Here is a 20,436-nt window from a genome sequence, read left to right as displayed (position 1 = left end):
TACAACTCAATTGTTGGACAGTCTCTCTGAGGCGCACCTCGAGTGTGGGCACCTAGCTCATTTTTGCTTACGTTTAAATGCTTAAAGTTACTATTTATATTTCATTGTGCATGCAGGTTTTACTTTGTGAGGAAGTCATTATTTAAGCCATTTGTGCAGATAAAAAACAAGTGACATGTTCTGAATATCAATCTACTAGTAACATTTCCACAAACCAGCTATGTGTATCAGCAATAGTTCAAAGACTAACTTAGAACTCTAATATAATCACATCTAAATCTGCAATGTTTTTAAAACAGTTCCAGCTGACAATGAATACTTGCCTGGTGGAATCTTTCTGAACACAACCAGGATACCACTAATGTTATTGTTTTATCCTGCGTGTTGTGATTTTTGAATCTGCATTGCATTATTCCCATTTGTTGATTGTACGCTTGAATATTGTTATCCCAGGCTATTGGACCAGAGCTTACTTTCTACAGCACATCAAGAAATTCTGGTGAAAATTTAGCACTATCAACTAAGGTTATTCATGCCCGTACAGATGCATTTTGCAGGTTGGCTCTCTATTACCCTTTGGATAAAGTAGTTCTCACAGTTTCTATCTTAAAACCACTCTAAAATATTCAACATAAGAATTTTTGAAGAGCAGTGATATATGTACTAACAATTCTTACAAACAAATATCTCAACCGTTGAATCTAATCCATTGGTGGTTATGAAAAAGCAAGACGCACACATAACATGCCACATCAGTTTCTGTAAGAAGTTTGTGAGGATTTTTTTTTTGTTACCATTTTCCATTGTGCTATTCCAGAAGTATGCCAAAAATAAATGGTTTTGTACTGTAATATCGTGCCTGCAAAATTTCAGTGGCATAAAATATCGGTAATGCATGATTTAGATGCAATACTCTTTTTGTCACTGTGCAGTACAGATGAAATTTGATGTTGAGATCATGTTCAAACGCTTTTCACAAAGTACCGATGGTTGGTCCTTTTTAATAACATAAAATATATCTTTGTCTTGAAGTCTTGAAATGGCAAAAAGATATTTCATAGGAGAAAAACTATGAATATTTTCGTGCATATATTTTGTTCCCCATCAATTTTCTTCTAACTTCTAAATGACATATCTGACCATACAATGATGTATTCCAGTTCATCTTATATTTGTGTCATGCCAGAAAAAACACGATTTTTTGTAGAGGGAGGTATATTCATCTTTTGTCAATGCATTAACTAATGTACTTGTCTTACCGTACTATGTATGTTAATAGCAGTTCAGGTCATTGATTGTTAGTTGTTATTCTTATTCATGTGACAGGCTTATAATGAAGGGTGACAGTATGGAGATGAGTGGAAACATACTCGGTTTAAAGATGGAGAGTAATGGCATCAGAGTTATAGAACCGTTTGACATGTCTGTGAAATATTCAAACGCATCTGGGAAGACAAATTTGCATCTGCTGGTTTCTGAGATTTATATGAATTTCTCCTTCAGTATTCTGAGGCTGTTTTTAGCTGTTGAGGAAGAAATTTCAGCATTTCTCAGGATGTCATCTAAGAAAATGTCACTGGTGTGCTCTCAATTTGATAAAGTTGTGACTATGCAGGGTATGGTAGAAGTTATTTTGTTGTTGGATGCTCCTAATTTGTGGTTACTAATTTCAGATGCCTCAAGTTTTAAGGAGATTGATTCTTTTTTCTAGGTGGTGCGAGCGATCAAGTATACTCTTTTTGGCGACCGCGTGCTCCATCTGGATATGCCATTTTTGGCGATTTCCTCACACCAATGTATTTGGTTACTTAACTATATTATCTCTCTCCTTGTTTTTTATGAAATGTTTTTAACCTTGGTTATCATATTCCATGTTAGGAATGACTCTCCTACTAAAGGAGTTCTTGCTTTGAACACAAACATTGTAAGGGTCAAAAGGCCTTTGTCATACAAACTAGTTTGGCGATCTGGACCTCCACAAACAAATGAACTTCAACACAGTGAGAAAGATTTGAAGAACAAGCCTTCTAATGTTGACCGGTTCTGCTCAGTTTGGTTACCTGTAGCACCTGTGGGCTATGTTGCATTGGGTTGTGTTTCTTCAACTGGAACTGCTGAACCACCTTTATCGTCAGTTTTTTGTTTGTCTGCTTCCTTGGTTTCTTCATGTGGCCTAAGGGATTGCATTCCACTGAGGTATTATGAACATTACCTTTGAGCTTAAGTTTCTTGTGCGACTACAAAACTCTACATCCATTATATTTTTCAATTTATATTTTTCAGCGGTAATGCCAATATGTCATTCTGGCGGGTTGATAATGCTTTTGGTTCCTTTTTACCCGGAGATCCAGCACATATGCGTGTAGATGGAAATGCATATGATCTTCGCCATATGCTGTTCAATGATGCGGACTCTTCCAAGACTAGCTCTATAGGGCAAGATAGTCACAATGATGCTTCGCAGATAGAGAGATCAGCATTGACCTCAGGTCGGCTATTTGAAGCAGTAGCAAGCTTTAAACTAATTTGGTCTAATAATGGCATGTCTTCACCAAAGAAACTATCTATATGGCGTCCAATGTTGTCTGAAGGAATGTTTTACTTTGGTGACATTGCTGTTAACGGGTAAATATTTTACAGTCAACTTTCTGATCTTCTGGCTAAACTTTCTATGGTATTCAAATTAAAATACTTTTTGGTTGTAGGTATGAGCCACCAAATTCAGCTGTTGTACTTCGAAATTCTGGCGATGATACCTTTCTCAGAGCTCCTGAAGGTTATCAGCTTGTTGGTAGAATTAAGAAGCACAGGGGTACTGAGGGTGTATCGTTTTGGTTTCCTCAAGCTCCACCAGGTTTTGTTGCTTTAGGATGTGTTGCATCTAAAAGTTCACCAGCGAAAGAGGACTTGCATTTCTTAAGATGTATTAGAAGTGACATGGTGAAGGGAGGCCAATTTTCGGAGGAAAGCGTGTGGGACTCATCTGGTGCTAGAACATCTGAAAGTTTTAGCTTATGGACCGTTGATAATGATGTTGGTACATTTCTTGTTAGAAGTGGATTTAGAAAACCTCCAAGAAGACTTGCCCTGAAGCTTGCTGGTCCACCTACATCCAGCAGTTCAGATAGCATAATTATTGATGCTGAAATCAAATCATTTTCTGCAGTTTCATTTGATGATTATGGAGGAATGGTAAGTCTTGTGCTACTGTACTTTAGCAAGTTCCTCAATTTATTTGAGGTTTCAGGGCTATGCCATTTATGTTCGGTGTTATAACTATTCATCCCATGCGGATTAATTTACTTATGTTTGTGTTAGCCATATTAAGTTTCCAACCTTTTCGTTTTGCAGATGGTACCATTATTTGGAATATCATTTAATAGTGTGGGGTTTAGTTATCATGGTGGTCCTCAACATCTAAATGCTACTGTGGGTTTGTCATTTGCGGCAAGATCTTATAATGACAAGTATAATTCATGGGAGCCCTTCATTGAACCAACTGATGGCTTTCTTAGGTAACAGTTCCAAGAATTGAACTCTACATGATCATTATGATTCTTATTGTTGTCCTGCCTACTTTACGATGTCTGGCGGTAGTTTGTTTCAGTGCCTTAAGCACAATGTTATTGAAGATACCTTTTTGGTGACTCCCTGCATCCAAAGAAAAAAAATATAGGTCAAACTTTCAAAACTTTGAGCATGTGTGTTCGAATTAGACAAATGAAATTCATATGTGTAGATTTGTTACAAAAGTACTTTCTTCATAATATTGTAATATTGTTGGGTTCCATAAGTATATTGTAGTAGTAGAAATCACTCCCTCCGGTTCCATGATTCTTGACGTTGGATTATCAATAACTTTTAAAATATTTAGTTTGAAGACTATAGAACATGATGTATAGATTAGTCTTAGAAAGTACTTTAATAAAATTAAATATTTACTTACTTTTTGCATGTATTATAATAGAAAATCATAGTCAAAGATATGTTTTGGACAGTAGTTGTAAAAGTTGTATTTTGTAGAGACTATCAATGTCCCAAACATTTTTTTTTTGTGACTGGAGGGATTATGTTATTTACATGTTTTGATTTTGTTATTGTTAATTGTTTGAGCCATTTCATCTAACAATAATGATGATGATGATACTGGTGATAGTGTTACTGAACCTGGGTAATTTACAGATTAGTTTTGCCTTATTTTGTTGGTCCATTAGCCATATGAAATGCAACATTATACATTAGACATAACTAAATGAAAGACTCGTTACTTTTGTTGAATTGTTGTTAATTTGTAATTTGATGTTCCCTTTTCTGGCAATGATCTTAGGTACCAATATGACATGAACACACCAGGTTCTCCAGGGCAACTTCGTATTGCCTCAACACGAGATCTGAATATGAACATATCAGTTTCCAATACAAACATGTTATCACAAGCTTATGCTAGCTGGAACAATATTAGCCTTGGCAATGAGTTATACAGGATGGTATGCCATTTATTTACGATTCTGACTATATAGTCAGTGTTCAATTCTGATAACCTAAAAGACTTAAACAATATTAATCTATATTTAAGCACCTCCTCATTCCTGTCATCATTTGTCTACTGAGGTACTGTTCTTTCATTCTATGATGACCAGGAAACGTCTTCTACTAGTGAAAGGTCGATTCTTGATGTGCACGAAAGAAGAAGTTATTATGTTATCCCACAAAACAAACTTGGCCAAGACATATACATTAGAACCACTGAATATAGGAGTTCAGATGTTACACTTCTGTCATCTGGGGATGATAGGTCTATAAAAGTTCCAGCTTCAAGGGATCTTCTGGATTCTCATTTAAAGGGGAGATCTGTTAGGTTATATCGCTTGATGGTTACTGCTATTATTGCCAATGCTGAGGTACTTTCTTCTGCATTCGATTTTGTGTGGTTTGTGTTGAATGAACAAGTGTTCCTTTTTGTTGCATTTGCATTTGCTTGTTTCTTGATAACATGTTAGCGGTTGAAATTCTTTTCATCTACTTGGTTCTCATTGAATTACATTTCGCGTTTGGCACCTTAATAGCACTCTGATAATTGTTCTGTTATGTCTATCAAATGCACAAATGTTCATGGCATTCTAAACTAGAACCAATCCCGTTATCACTTGTTGGTTATTACTGGTCCCCAGCATGGTACTGTGACCTAATGGACAAAACATTACAATTATTCTGGCTCATTGTCAGCAATTTGGTTGGTGCACTTGGTTCCAGGCTTCGGCAAACTTTGCTGTAACTTGTAGGTGATTCTATTTTGAATGTCGTCTCCGTTGTCCAAAAATGCGAAAACAGGATGTCCACGTGCAAACATACGAGAAGCTTAAAAGACCCGAGTAGATACATTTCAATCTTTGGAAACACTCTGTTCAAATATATAGATTCCATTCCTTCCCATAACCATCGAAAAGGCCATCGAGTCCATGGACTTTGTGTTACAGGCATCGATAATCAGTATTGCAGGTCTAGAGATGCTGACCTCTTCATAACATCATGCGTCCTATGATACTGTCATAGGAAGATTAAAGGAAAAGTGCCCACATTACCATGTTATCAATGATTACTCATTTTTATACTATCATAAAAAACTTGAAGGTTATTTTTTTCTGTTCACAATTCAAAACCTATTTGCAGCACACGAATTCCATTTGGATTCAGCTTCGGTAAATATTTCACTTGCTACGAGGTTGTTGAACATCGTCTGAAGGAGAAACACATAAGCTTTACATAGCTATCTACTTGTGGCCACGTTTATGATGTTGTATTTCCATATGGAATGATTATTGTGGCTCACTTAATTTTGTTGTTGTGTACACCTTTATGCTATATGCTTAGAAGTACTTAACTCTTGTTGAAGTCATCTATTCTTGCACGAGGAAAATATTTGCCTGTCATAAACTTGGCTTTCCTTCCCAGATTAAGGTTGGTGAAGGACTAGCCACTGGTGAATATATGGTAGCACTACGGATCTATTCAGAAGATTGTATTGCATCTGGTGTTCAGCAACAAAGTGCTCGTACCTGTGCTGCTGCTGGAGACCAATCTTCACAAAACATAAGAAAGGTGGAATGGAATGAAATGTTCTTCTTTAAAGTTGAAAGCGAGGTGTGTAAATTGGAAATATACTAAAATAATATGCTGCACTTACTTTACATGGTATTTGTTCTCGTGATATGGCTACTGCCTGATCTCCATTCTGTTATTTAAACCTTTTCAGGATAATTATGTTCTGGAATTTGTTGTTCTTGATGCTGGTGGAGGTTTGTAGTTTTGATGTGCAACACATTTACTTTTCTTTATTTTCTTGAAAACACTGGAGGACTGCGCTTCCTTTCATTAAGAAGAAGAAGAATACAAAACATTTACTTTTCTTTTCTTTATTTTCTTAAACATTTTGTTTTATGTCATGTTTTACCAACAGGCCAACCAGTTGGTATTTACTCTACTCCATTGAAGCAAGTGGTGCAGAAGCTTCCTTCTGCCTCTGGTTCTAACTATGCAAAATTTGATTTGACTTTAGGAGGTCTTACTTCAACCAAAACAGTGGTGAGAACTGGCACTGAATAGTTAGTTTTCATAATAGAGTGTACACATTGTGCTTCTGGCAGGTTTATCTTTAAATATTGCATGACATTCCATGTACTTAATTGCAGGAACATGAAACTGTTAAATCTAGTGGAAAAATAAGATTTGCAGTGCTTATTTCTGGTAGGGCTAGCACAAAACAGGGGTGTAGAGCCAATCAGGCCAGAAGCAAGGCTGGATACATTCAAATTAGTCCCTCCAAAGAAGGGCCTTGGACAAATATGAAGCTAAACTATGCTGTACCAGCAGCATGTTGGAGGTTTGGCAATTGTGTGATTGCTAGTGAAGCTACAGTCAAGGAGGGCAATAGATATATTAGCATGCGCTCCCTTGTATCAATTACTAACACGACTGATTTTATTGTCGACTTGCGCCTAAAAGGACGATATTCTCGAAGTTCTCAATCAGATGGACAGGGTGAGAATTCTAATAAAGATGATCACATTTCTGTTGGACTTCTAGAGCCTGGTTCTACTGCTCCAATCCCCCTGTCAGGTATCTCAAATCCTGTTGTGCTTTATACGCTGCAACTAAGACCAACAAATCATCATGAGCTAGTGCAGTACTCCTGGAGTGATGTTCAGGAGAGACGCAGCCAAACTGAGTACCGCAATGAGGAGATCCTTGACATATTTGTATCTGATCTGTATGAATCAGAGAACTTACTGTTCTGTGCGCAATCAGATGGCACTTCCAGTACTTCTCAAGGGCTATGGTTTTGCTTAAGTATAGAAGCCAAGGAAATAGGCAAAGATGTTCACACAAATCCAATATATGACTGGAGCATCATTATCAGATCACCATTGTCTTTATCATACTATCTTCCCATTTCTGCACATTATGTTCTTAGTGCTAGCCACCTTGATGAGGAAGATACAAGTTGTTCGCAGGGTACCTTAAATCCTGGTGAGGTGGTTAGGGTCCAAAATGTTGATCCAAGGAATCCTTTGTACTTGTCACTTGTTCCACATGGGGGATGGACATCACATGTATGTAAAAAAATATTTTGAATTGTTGTCTCAACTTTTTCATCAGTATTGACATGTTTCTTTCCTGTTTTAAGGAACCTGTTCCTATATCACATCCCACCGTAGCTCCATCAAAATTTATTAATCTAAGAAGTTCTCTATCTGAAAGGTAATAATTCAAACATGGAAATGTTGTGTGGATTATATTCAAAGCAGTTTTAAATATGCACTTACCATGTTCTTATTGTCTTCATTCTTCCTTAGGATTGTACAGATTGTACTTGAACAAAGCAGCGATAAGGACTATTTGATGGCAAGAGCTATCAGAATATATGTTCCCTATTGGATATCTTTTGCAAGACTGCCTCCGATTAACCTGCAATTAATTGATATCTCTGGAAGAAAAGACAAGAGGCGTTTTCTTGCACGCCCTCGTTCAGAAAGGAGCGAGAAAATACTTTATGAAATAAACCATGAAGAATTGGTTGAAGGATACACTATAGCATCTGGTTTGAACTTCAAAGGCTTAGGGCTCTCAGCAAGTGCCTGCAGACATGGGAGTGGACAGTTTGGATTGCTCAAAGAACTATCACCTCTTGGCGACATGGTTCACTTCGATTTTTTGAATTCATCATCTCCTTCTCTTGTGCACTGCTTCATTCTTAAGATGTTTCTTTTATCTCTTCAGGATGGTGCTGTTGATATTTCTGCCTATGATGACGATGGAAAATGCACACATATTCTTCTTTGCTCAAAACCATCCTCATATCAGGCTGTTCCAACAAAGGTAACTGCATGTTAATCTGCACCTTCATATCACAAGTGTAAGTCAGTTGACATCATCATGCTGCACCAACAGGTTATCTATGTACGCCCATACATAACATTCACAAACAGGGCTGGACAAGATTTTTACATAAAACTTAGTGCTGAAGATGAGCCAAAGGTGCTACATGCACATGACTGGAGGGTTTCTTTTATGCACTCAGAAGGAGGAACTGAAAAATTGCAGGTATGGCGTCACTCTTAATGATAGGTCTAGCTACGTTACTTGTATGAATGAAATTTTCATGAAGCCATTGTTCAGAACTACACAACTGTCATTACTTGCTCCAGCCAAATCTTTTTCTTACCATGTAATATATTTGGTGATAGTGTTCTATATGTTCTCTGGATTTTTAGGCAATATTTTAGTTAGTAGGTCTTTTCTACATTCTGTATGTTGTACATTTTAGTTAGCACACTATTTTGTTTATTTCTCAGCTTAGATTTGGTTATGCAAACCACTGTTATTTGAAAATGTGTGGCTGTATGGTCAGTATGGAGTATTATCACTTTAAAACAGAAACAATATAAACTATGCATGGTTTACTCAAGGACAGACTTGCAATGGATTGATGCCCCTGTGTCTCCCACTCTCTTTGATCTCAAACTTTTCATTCTCATTAGTTTGGTTATGCAAAACATCATTTATGTTGAAAAGAAGACTAGCATGCAAATATCAAGATGAGTGCCTGCAAAACTCAGGAAAAAGGAGGGTAATTGTCCTCTTGTTAGGAACTTAGGATACTATACATGCGCTCTAGTATCAACAAGATATCATGACTTACCTTCATTTTATTTTTTAAAATTATTGGCTGAACAATTCAATGGCATTCATTTTGCAATTACAAACTTTCTTTTCTGAAGGTCCGGCTTGTGGATACTGACTGGTGTCAGCCTCTGGATATAGTAAAAGAAGACACCATTGTTATAGTAATGAGAAAGCAGGATGGTACCCAGAAATTTATAAAAGCTGAGATACGTGGCTATGAGGAAGGTTCAAGATTCTTGATTGTATTTCGTTTGGGGCCATCAGATGGACCAATCAGGTAGTAAGAGATTTTAATGGCTTGCATAAACATGATTCTTATTTATCTAACTATGACCCTACTATCATGTCTGCATGCAGGATTGAGAACCGGACAAGTAGTACAACTATCAGTGCTCGACAGTCTGGTTTGGGAGAGGATTCTTGGATACAAGTGAAACCACTTTCAACCAAAAAATATTCTTGGGATGACCCATATGGACATACAACTTTTGATGTTAGCATCCAGCAAGGAGATGTTACTTTCTTTCAGTGTGTTGACCTGGAAAACCCTGATGAATGTTCCGCTGGTTTTAGAGAACATCACCTCAAGCTCAGTATAGTTGAGACTGCTGATGTTAAGATTTTGAAGTTTGCTGATTACCCAAGAAGACAAGAGGGAGGGTACAGATCTGATCTGGGTGATCACCAAGCCTCGCCAGTTATGCAAAATGATACAGATACAGGTGCTGGACTATTGGAACTTATTGTTGAACTTGGAGTTGTTGGAGTCTCTTTGATTGATCATAAACCGAGAGAGCTTTTGTACTTACATCTGCAGAAGCTTTTTATTTCATACATGACTGGTTACAATTCTGGTACCACTAGCAGGTATAGTGACGACTACATCAACTATGTTTGTACTTATGCATGGTTGATGAAAATATTTTTTTTTCACTAAAGCAAAGAGCATATCCATCAGTTGGAAAATTCTGAAAATACTTATTGCTTTGACCTTGGTTGTTCATTTTGTAAAATTATTTAGTCCTTGAAGCTGACGTTTTGACAAAAGATGTGGTAAAGACAGATTCATAGCTCTAGTGATCTAGTCATACCAGAGCAGCTGTTTTGTAGCCGTCAATCTGAATAATGGTTAAATGGTTAAGAATGAGCATAGCTTGGAAACAAGTCTCTTAGCTCCTTTGTCTTATGCTATTGTTGTATGCACCATTGAGTTTTTTCTGATGATATATAATATTTCAGGTTTAAGTTAATTATTGGCCATATGCAACTAGATAATCAGTTGCCATTGTCTATAATGCCTGTTGCTTTGGCAACTGAGAGCATGCCTGACTCAAACCATCCTGTATTTAAAGCAAACATCGCCGTAAGCAATGTAACTTCAAATGGTATTCAAGTCTATCCACATGTCTATATCCGGGTAATGTTGTTGCTGAGTTTTCTGAGAAGCAAAGCTATACACCATTTATTATAATACTAAAGATGGAACATTCTTGGATTTTTTTTTCTAGGTAACTGATCAAACATGGAGGTTGAATATTCATGAACCTATTATTTGGGCATTGGTTGATTTCTACAGCAATCTTCGTTTTGTCAGCACCAACAACATCTCAACTGTAACAGAAGTGGATCCTGAGATACGAATAGAGTAAGCAAGTCACGTCACTGTTAAAATTTAGTAGCAAATGTTAGATGTAGAATCTTGTTGCTGACGTATCTTTATATTTGAGTTGTTTCTGTTATTAATGCAGAGTTGTGCACTAATAATTAGCACCAAAATCCGAAGTTCTGGATTTGCAGAACATTTTATCCTGATATAGATAGATGGTTTACGTTTTCTACGAACAGCACTCAGATCATGATTTAAGATGTTAGTTTGAAGACTGGCTCAGTAACATAGTTTCTCTGTGCTTGTAAAAATAGCACTTTTGCCAGTTTGATTTCCTTCACATATCAATTTGATTCCACTTAGAAAGAAATCAGCATTTCCATGTTATGGTGGGTGGTGTATGACTTGGTTGCAGTTTCATTTTCTTTCGTAGAATCCTTTGTGCTGAAGAATGGGTGTGATATGCTACTCTTTGATTATGGATCCAGATAAATCTAGGCCCGTATATAGCCTTCACCCTTAGAAAAGGACAAGAAAGATGCCAGCTGATCTTCCTTTTCTTTTTTGTTGGCCACTCTACCTATTCTGCTCTAAACAAGCACCACTCCACATCTCCACTTTGTGTGTTCATTCTACTCCCACCTAATGCAGTGGTAGAACTGTACAAGAATCAATAACCATAAAACGCTTGCTAACTATTTGCCTTCAGGTAGTCTGCTCCATTGTAGTGGTCTTCTTATTTAGTTCATATGATAACTTCTTTTAGTACACATATGTTTGAGTTAACACAGATACCACATGGTATACTGACAAATTATTTTACAAATTACAGGCTTGTTGATATATCGGAGATAAGGTTGAAAATATCTCTGGAAACTGCGCCTACTCAAAGACCACGTGGTGTCCTTGGCATATGGAGCCCTGTCCTATCAGCTGTAGGCAATGCACTTAAGATTCAGGTAAAATGATGTTATTTACTGGGCAAAGAATTCAAGAACCAGACTGTAATAACTTCAATACACCAAACATCATGTTTCTTGGCTATTACCTGCCTTATCCCAGTTAGATAAGTTAAGATCTTTCTGTGCTAGTTTCATCAGAATCTAGTACTCTTTGAGTAACTTATGAAGTTCAATGCCACTACATCAAAACTGTTTGAAACTTCTTGATTCTTTTTCCTCCTTTTTATAGAAAGGGAAAGGTGTGCCATATTGTCTAGTGACTGTCAGCACCCACTTGCCTATTTATTTAAAAATCAATTCCCCCTTTTTTCTCGGTGGCATCAGTGTAGGCTATCATGTGTGGTGGATAACTCTTTTCATAGCAGATCAATCTGATAGAGTGTTCTTCGGTGGTTCCTGTCCCATTGACTTTAAATAAGTTTTAACTTTGGTTGTGCAAGAATATTTCATCTGGTTGGGTGCAAGTCAAGTAGTACTGATAGATCAAACCATGAGCTGCGTCGGTGTGGTTTCATAAAGAAGATAACGATATCTAGGCTTACTGGACATGCTTACTGTAATCAAGAGCAAGCTTAATGGCTTAGCTTTTATTTCTTGAATGACGATCTGAGCTGAATACGTTGACCCTGGTGCTGAGAGCAGAGGCAATTTTCACCTTTGGTATTCTATCTAAACAATGTAGGATACCAGTATAAGAGGGTTAATCTTGCAGATGTTTTTATTTCTAACAGTTCATTTCTGAACTATCGAATGTATTTGCAGTCACTTATTTAGTTTCATGAACTGAAAATTCTTCCATTGATGTTTGCCTCAGGTGCATCTGCGTAAGGTCATGCACAGAAGTCGTTACATGCGGAAGAGTTCCATCATTCCCGCAATCACGAACCGAATCAAGAGAGATCTGATCCACAATCCTCTGCACCTAATATTTTCAGTAGATTTTCTTGGAGTGACAAAATCAACTTTGTCATCACTTAGTAAAGGGTTTGCAGAGCTCTCTACTGATGGGCAATTTCTTCAGCTGAGATCAAAGCAGGTAAAACATCTGCTCTGGTGGTTCACCATCCCTGTTTATATTAACCACACCAGGCAATTCAAGTTAAGTGTGTTTCAGGTTTGGTCAAGGAGAATAACTGGTGTTGGTGATGGACTAGTTCAAGGGACTGAAGCATTTGCTCAGGGTTTGGCTTTTGGGGTTTCTGGTGTTCTAAGAAAGCCAGTCGAGAGTGCCCGACAGTATGGTGCAATTGGCATTGCACATGGTCTTGGCCGTGCTTTTGTGGGGTTTATTGTCCAACCCTTAAGTGGGGCCTTTGATTTCTTCTCATTGACAGTTGATGGAATTAGTGCCAGCTTTATGAGATGCGTGGATATTCTGAATAATAAACATGTCCCTCAGAGGATTAGAGATCCTCGTGCTATACACCGAGATGGTATAATAAGAGAGTACGACAAAGTACAAGCTGCGGGCCAGGTACATGATTTTCCCTTATTTGTTTTTAAGAAATTGTATTATAGATATGTAAAATTTGCGAAATGGTGCACAGAGTAATAGAGTTGCCACTTAAGTATGTTGAACACCCTGTTCTGCTGAAACTTACAGCTATTCCTGAAAATGATGCTCTAAAAATACCTCTACCTCAAAATAGTTTCCTTTCACCGTCAATTGTGTTATGTAAATCCTCGCAAAAAAATATTGTTATGGATATATCAGAATGAGGGTGCTTGGTAGGGAGGAGAAAAAGATATGTAAGAGACATTAAGGGAAGACGAGACCTAAAAGAACTTTATATCCCATGTTTCGTTATTCTTAGTCTGGCCAGCAGCCTTTTTAAGGCTGGCTTCTACCTCTTAACAACTTTTAAGCAGTAGATTGTGCTTCTTATCTCTAGTACAAATTCCTTCTAGTTGTCTACAATGCAACTCCTAAATGTTTATATCTAACAGTAGCCTTTATGCTACATCACTTCTGTCTTTCTTTTTGCCATGTGAGTGGCATTTCCGCCTTATTGAGTGGCTGCAGCACATGATAGTGCGAATTAGGCCAGCCCATAACAGTTCCGACTAGGCCTGTAGCCTCCACCCACGACAGATGTATTTGTTTTTCTTGATAAACAGTTGCATAGTAGGTTCTGCAAGTATGCTGCAGTAGAAAATGATGGTTAACATTATGTGCTAGCCTTCTGATAACTGTTTCAAGGAGCGATAGTTTTTGTTTCATAGTACTGGTTTTACTTCAGTCAATGAATATTGTTGATGCTATACACTTAATTTGAGCATTCAATTGTCCAGATGGCCCTTTACCTAGCAGAGGCTAGCAGATATTTTGCATGCACAGATTTATTTCGGGAACCTTCAAAGTATGCATGGTCAGATTACTATGAAGATCATTTTATCGTACAAAATCAGAAGGTTGCTTTGGTAACAAACAAACGAGTGATACTGCTTCAGGTGAGGCCTCTTTCTGTCTGATTCTCATAGTAAACTGCTTCTATTTATTTTACTAAATCCCAGTGTTCTTTTTGTGTAGTGCGTGGATCTAGATAAAATGGATAAGAAGCCTTCGAAAATACTTTGGGACGTTCCTTGGGAAGATGTGCTTGCATTGGAGCTGGCAAAAGCTGGGTATCAAAGGCCTTCTCACGTAATCATACATCTGAAGAATTTTAGGAGATCTGAAAACTTTGTAAGGCTTATAAAGTGCAACGTTGATGAGGAGCATGAACCTCAGGCTCTTCTACTTTGTTCTTCAATTCGAAAGATGTGGAGATCTCACCAGGCAGATATGAAAGTTGTACCCTTGAAGGTCCTCTCTCTCTCTCACACACACACACACACGCACGTGCGCGCGCTTTTGCAAAAAAACAAAAAACAAAAACAACTGAACTCATACTTCTGATCCAAACCAAAATAGGTTCCTGGGGGCCAGCACGATGTATATTTCGCATTTGATGAAGATATGAGGGAGTTCCACAGTTTTGCTAGGCCTTTGCTAAGCCCAAGGGGAGCAGCAAGTAATGTTGAGGAGCGACTCATTAACGATACAGTTAACTTCCAGAACATGTGGAGCAGTGAACAAGAAATTCGAAGCAGATGCAAACTACTTTCAAAGCAGGTAAATTAGCTACTTTTACCTTATGATTAAAAGATAATCTTCCTGATCTTTTGTTCTTCTATATTCATGATATGTGTTGTTTAAAATAAACCGTGGTTTTGGTTCCAGGTTGCAGATGATGGAAGGGTGTTTAGTATCTGGAGGCCTCTCTGCCCTAGTGGGTATGAAATGTTGAAATGAGACTTATGTCCCTCTAATTTACCTGTTTTTATGCTTTCCTTCGAATAAAGTTATCCTATTTTGATGATTGCTGCAAATATTTAACAACTTAATTTTAGGTATGTCTCAATCGGAGATATTGCTCATGTTGGCATTCATCCACCACATGTTGCTGCTGTCTACAAAAATGTGGGTGGAAATTTCGCTCTGCCACTTGGCTATGACCTGGTCAGTGTTTAATGAGATATTTTCTCCCTTGTTACTTTATTTAATTTTGAGCTTCCGCTAAAAATATATTTCTAAACAAAGAAAAATATACTCTCTCTGTTTATAATATATGACGCCATTAACCTTTTGAGATCCAGTCGTCTTAACTAAAAAGTATTTAATTATCATTTATTTTATTGTAACTTGATTTATCGTCAAATCAAAAAAAATAAACAAGACAAATTGTCAAACGTTTGTGTTAACGACGTCATATATTTTAAAAAGGGAGCTATTATAATGTTATATGGTCTCTTTTATTTAATTACATATAGATTTTCTAGAGTTGGGATGTGCACTTCTGTTCATTGTTTTCCTGGCATAATAGGTTTGGAGAAACTGTGGTGAGGATTACAGGAATCCTGTATCAATATGGTTTCCACGGCCACCTGAAGGATACGTAGCTCTCGGATGCGTGGCTGTATCTGCTTTTGAGGAGCCCCCTCTCGACTCTGCCTTCTGTGTTAGTGAGAGATTTGCGGAAGATGCAGTATACGAGGAGCAAATTGTATGGGCTTCGTCAGATGCCTACCCATGGGGATGCTATGTTTACCAAGTTCAGAGCAAGTCACTGCAATTCATGGCGATGCGGCGGCCAAAAGAAGAGTGTGAGCTAAAACCTAAGAAGGTATCAGAGTCTTATGCCCAGCAAGCATTGGAGAGGTCCTGAGATGAGAGGCAAACATGCCATGCATTAGTGTAGACACTAGACACATGTAAAGTGATGTACATAACATAGGTGCGTATACATGCGTGTAAGAAAGGAGTCAGGAGCAGGACAGATCCAGCATTTTCGTGCAAGATGTGTCCGAAATGAGAGTTTCAGGTTTACATTTGCTCCCATTTGTAATCCATCATTCTGCTTCTACCTTTGTCAGACCCTTGGGGTCAAAGCTTGTACGTCGAGCACTTGTACCAAACAATCCGTCTGCTTGTCAACCAGCAGAAAAGGGGTTGTAAATTTTGTACATGTAAAATCGGTTGTACTTTTATTCAGCACTAAATAAAAAGCATGTAAGCGGTTGGGCGCATAGCCTGGTTCTGCAGCACTGAATAAATGTCATTCTGGTTGTTTTCTTAAGGAACCGTCCGCACTAATGAAATTGTAAAATTGGTACATGTTTTTTTTTTCTTAAGGCTTGTTCCTACGGTATGTGCTCCCTTCTTTTCCAATACATAACTTTCGAAGATTCCAGCTAGTTTTATATTGCTCGTTCATCACTAGGATGAAGGAAAGTGGAAGGGTAAAGAAAGACACGAGCTGGGAGCTGCAGACCATGGTGGTCAATCAAGAGGGGTAGGGTTTTTAGCTCCTTGTATTTACTAGTTAGTAAGATTAACTAACAGATTAACTAACTGATTGGAGTGAGAAGCTTTTTCATTGACTTACTTGGACTGACATATTTTTTCGTTGAATGAATAGATGAGTTGTCTTTTCTTTTATTTGTGTTCAGTTTAGTCTGACTGAGGCCGTGTTTAGCTCCTTTTCAAAAAAAAATTTTGAAGTATACGGACATACATTTAAAGTATTAAATATAGACTAATAACAAAATAAATTACAGATTTTGTATGTAAACTACGAGACAAATCTATTAAGCCTAATTAATTTGTCATTAGCAAATGTTTACTATAGCATCGTCTTATTAAATCATGGCGTAATTAGGCACAAAATATTCGTCTTTGTCGGAGATATGGGCCCGGGGTATGCGAAGTGAGGGAAAGTTACCTTTCCATCTAGCCGCGTGGCTCTACAGCCTGGCCCTACTCCCGCACATCGTGAGTCACAGAAGCGGCCGGGGGGCCTTGGGGTGCCACGTCGTGCCCCTCGGGCTCTCCCGCTACCTTGCCCTGAGGCCCTCGCCCAGCTGCCATGTGGCGGGGGGAGTGAGTGGGAAGGGGGCCCAGGCTGAACAGCCATCAATGCGCAGCGCCCCAACTGTCCCTCACCGCATTTAATGCGGTAAGGGCAGACGTGCAGTGCTGCCTAGCTGACCCACGTCAATCGGACGTGACCAGTCTGTGACCGGCCTGTTACCGGTCACATCCGATTGAACGGGCAGCCGTTCAAGGGTCTCACGACCTCCCGCTATCGAGGGACTTCCCTCGACAGTCTCGTAATTTACATATAAACTGTGTAGTTGGATTTTTTTTGTCTATAATTAATACTTCATGCATATGTCTAATCATTTGATGTGATAGAATTTTTGAAAGTTTGAATGGAACAAACACAGCCTGAATGAAAGAATTGTTTCGCATTTCAAAGTCGGTAGTTGAGTACTAAGTGGACTCGCATTTATGAAACATCATCGATCTCCACAACTGAAAACCAGTTCGTCTAGGCACTTCAGAAAATCTTTATTTTTTTGCGGGGCACTTCAGAAAATCTTGGCCGGGCAAAATTCAGCTCCACCTGTCTCTTACAAGCAGATGGGTTGTTTCAATGTGTTCTGGAACAGTTTGGTACTACAAGAAAATGGTAGATTCCATCACATGCCATGTTACCATGTTGCTCTCCCCTGGACCAAGCTAGATTTTTTTTAAGCAAAACCTCACCTGGATAAGCACGCACACGCCGTCTGATCTTGACAGCCAAGTGTTCCTATCTGTAGTTTATCCATCCATCCATCATTCACCGTCGTTCCCTAACTTGCAGTCTTGCACCCCTAGCTACGTGGATGGATTAGGAATTAACATTTCAGGATCAGATAGATCGATCCGCTGATCCACTCCTGGAAGACGCATCCATCGATCGATCACACATATCATCGTCTCGCTGTTTCGATGGATCGATCCATGCGTCTCCGTAGCCGGCAACCGGCCGGTGGTCCACTTACTATGGAGGAGAGGGAGATGAAGCCAAGAACACCAAAGGCCAAAGATGGCGATATATACTCGCGGTCCCGTGAAGGCCAAGGCTACTTCCCTGAAACTGAAAGCCGACCGGTGCTCTGCATCTGTACGCATTGCTGCGTATGAATACTTCATACAGAAGGAGGAAATATCAAATAATATAGGGTATTGCGAGAGAGATATTTCTGAAAAAAAAAAGGCAAGAGGAGCTGAGGATGGAAGGCCTTTTTCTTGGGACAGCTGGACGGTTCAGGTTCCGACGGTTTTTTTTCCTATGATTTATAAGTTGTTGTCCAAATTTGAATTTTAAATTTTAATTTTGAAGTTGGTTTTGATATTTCTTTAACGTAGGGTTTTTTTAGCATTAGCTTTTAATATTATCTAAGAACAAGTATATATAAGTTTTATTTATAAATTATTTTCTATTATTAATAAACCGTTACAGTTTATAATCAATCGTAGGTAATCAATGGGTCCTTATCCTATTGGAAGGTCTAATTTGCAGCACCTGAACTTTTAGAGTAAAAAAAATCTGAGCTCAAGTTCCTGTTCTTTACTTCGATATCAAATACGTTGGCAACAGTAGAGTTCACGTTGCAGAAGACTATCTATACCGTTGTTGATAATTTTTCTTTTAAAAATTTGACAGACGTAATTATAATATAATCGTTGTATAATTATAATATAATTTGCATATAACAATGTAACTTTTAAAATTCTCTCCGTAACACGCTATTTCCTCGAAATAGAGGTAGTTTGACCGAATGCTATCACATATGCATGCGTTGTGATTTTTTTTCCTTCCTCACATGCACGAATCTTGAAATAAATCTAACGGTTCAAATCTATATGAAAGTTACATTGTACTCCCTTCGTCCCATAATATAAGGGATTTTGAGTTTTTGTTTGCAACGTTTGACCACTCGTCTTATTCAATTTTTTTGAAATTATTATTTATTTTATTTGTGATTTACTTTATTATTTACAGTACTTTAAGCACAACTTTTCGTTTTTTATATTTACAAAAAAAATTTGAATAAGACGAGTGGTCAAACGTTACAATTAAAAACTCAAAATCCCTTATATTGTGGGACGGAAAAACTCAAAATCCCTTATATTGTGGGACGGAGGAAGTAGTTACATGCAAATTATAATGCAATTACACTACATTGTTATAAATATATAATTACATATGTCAAATTTTTGTGAGAAAATTTATTGATAAATACTTCCTCCGTTTTATAATGTAAGTCGTTCTAGCATTACCTACATTCATATACAACATCTATATATGGGCAATGCTAGAATAACTTACATTATAAAATGGAGGGAATATGTAGCAAAATTGCTCCGAATTATCTATTTATCTGTCACGCACAAAAGCATATGCTTGACGAATTTGTGGGCGAGCGAGCATTGATCGATTTTCTTCTCTTCAATTTATTCTCAACAGGCACAACAACAAACCATCACGGCATCACGACACGACACAAGAGGAAAGGGACGAGAGAAACCAAACCAAACCAATAGGCACTAGGCAAACACATCACACATGGCAACAAAAGTAGCCAGAGCGTGCAAAGGAGAGCCACAAACTTGGAAGGAGGAGGGACCCAAAAAGCAAAAAGGTCACCACCTGCGCTGTGCCTGTGCGCGGTAGAAGAAGCAGCCAAGAAAAAGCGCACGGCTGGGTCCCGTCCCGTGAACGTGGGGCGGAGACTATGATGCTGGGGACGAGACGGATAAGCGCGGCACGCCGTCCACGCGTTTCACTTGGTGCCTACACGCGGCCGCGTCACCACCACCTCACCTTGCTACACCATTCTCCTCTACTTGTCTATCTATGGGTGTGTTTAATCCACGCTAAAATTAAAAGTTTGATTGAAATTGAAACGATGTGATGGAAAAGTTAAAATTTATGTGTAGGAAAATTTTTATGTGATGGAAAAGTTAAAAGTTTGAAGAAAAAGTTTGGAACTAAACAAGGCTATGTACAGTCGATTTAGCTAATTAAACCATGCGTTGCATGTTTACTACCATACCACTCCGTATGTTAACACGCGTGAGGTGACGCTGCTCCACATAGGATATGTCAGTAATTTATCCCGTTTGATTGTCATGCAGGCAAAGGAGAATCGTACGTATTGAAAGTTGACCGTGCGTTAAGCACGAGATTCGCAAGTGACGGAATATATAATTAGCGTTAGCGATATACGGAGTACTATACTACTACTACAGTACTCCCTCTGTTTTATAATGTTAAAATGCTAACATCATCTATACGAACATAGATAATG

At 38.2% G+C, this 20,436-nt stretch overlaps 1 protein-coding gene across 2 annotated transcripts in view; it reads left to right on the top strand.

Annotated features, from left to right (window-relative positions):
- Nucleotides 1-16,320, top strand: part of LOC4349418 (uncharacterized) — a 32,130-nt gene extending 15,810 nt beyond the window's left edge. For both annotated transcript variants that reach the window (XM_015758581.3, XM_015758582.3), the window contains 30 exons: nt 454-557; nt 1,327-1,616; nt 1,712-1,796; nt 1,879-2,196; nt 2,284-2,625; nt 2,706-3,192; nt 3,352-3,515; nt 4,328-4,487; nt 4,641-4,901; nt 5,953-6,141; nt 6,254-6,296; nt 6,458-6,582; nt 6,690-7,610; nt 7,685-7,758; nt 7,854-8,196; nt 8,278-8,376; nt 8,449-8,601; nt 9,279-9,460; nt 9,541-10,050; nt 10,423-10,600; nt 10,692-10,828; nt 11,622-11,748; nt 12,566-12,787; nt 12,866-13,225; nt 14,044-14,202; nt 14,282-14,557; nt 14,666-14,866; nt 14,975-15,027; nt 15,145-15,253; nt 15,618-16,320. In XM_015758581.3, coding sequence (XP_015614067.1) covers nt 454-557; nt 1,327-1,616; nt 1,712-1,796; nt 1,879-2,196; nt 2,284-2,625; nt 2,706-3,192; nt 3,352-3,515; nt 4,328-4,487; nt 4,641-4,901; nt 5,953-6,141; nt 6,254-6,296; nt 6,458-6,582; nt 6,690-7,610; nt 7,685-7,758; nt 7,854-8,196; nt 8,278-8,376; nt 8,449-8,601; nt 9,279-9,460; nt 9,541-10,050; nt 10,423-10,600; nt 10,692-10,828; nt 11,622-11,748; nt 12,566-12,787; nt 12,866-13,225; nt 14,044-14,202; nt 14,282-14,557; nt 14,666-14,866; nt 14,975-15,027; nt 15,145-15,253; nt 15,618-15,959 — 7,014 coding nt within the window. In that variant the 3' untranslated portion in view covers nt 15,960-16,320. The remainder of the gene's footprint in view (nt 1-453; nt 558-1,326; nt 1,617-1,711; nt 1,797-1,878; nt 2,197-2,283; nt 2,626-2,705; nt 3,193-3,351; nt 3,516-4,327; nt 4,488-4,640; nt 4,902-5,952; nt 6,142-6,253; nt 6,297-6,457; nt 6,583-6,689; nt 7,611-7,684; nt 7,759-7,853; nt 8,197-8,277; nt 8,377-8,448; nt 8,602-9,278; nt 9,461-9,540; nt 10,051-10,422; nt 10,601-10,691; nt 10,829-11,621; nt 11,749-12,565; nt 12,788-12,865; nt 13,226-14,043; nt 14,203-14,281; nt 14,558-14,665; nt 14,867-14,974; nt 15,028-15,144; nt 15,254-15,617) is intronic.
- Nucleotides 16,321-20,436: the final 4,116 nt, after the last annotated feature.

The sequence above is a fragment of the Oryza sativa genome, chromosome 10 (assembly GCF_034140825.1).
Source record: "Oryza sativa Japonica Group chromosome 10, ASM3414082v1".
In the NCBI taxonomy this organism is placed as follows: Eukaryota; Viridiplantae; Streptophyta; class Magnoliopsida; order Poales; family Poaceae; genus Oryza; species Oryza sativa.
This window is presented reverse-complemented; position numbering and strand designations above follow the sequence as displayed.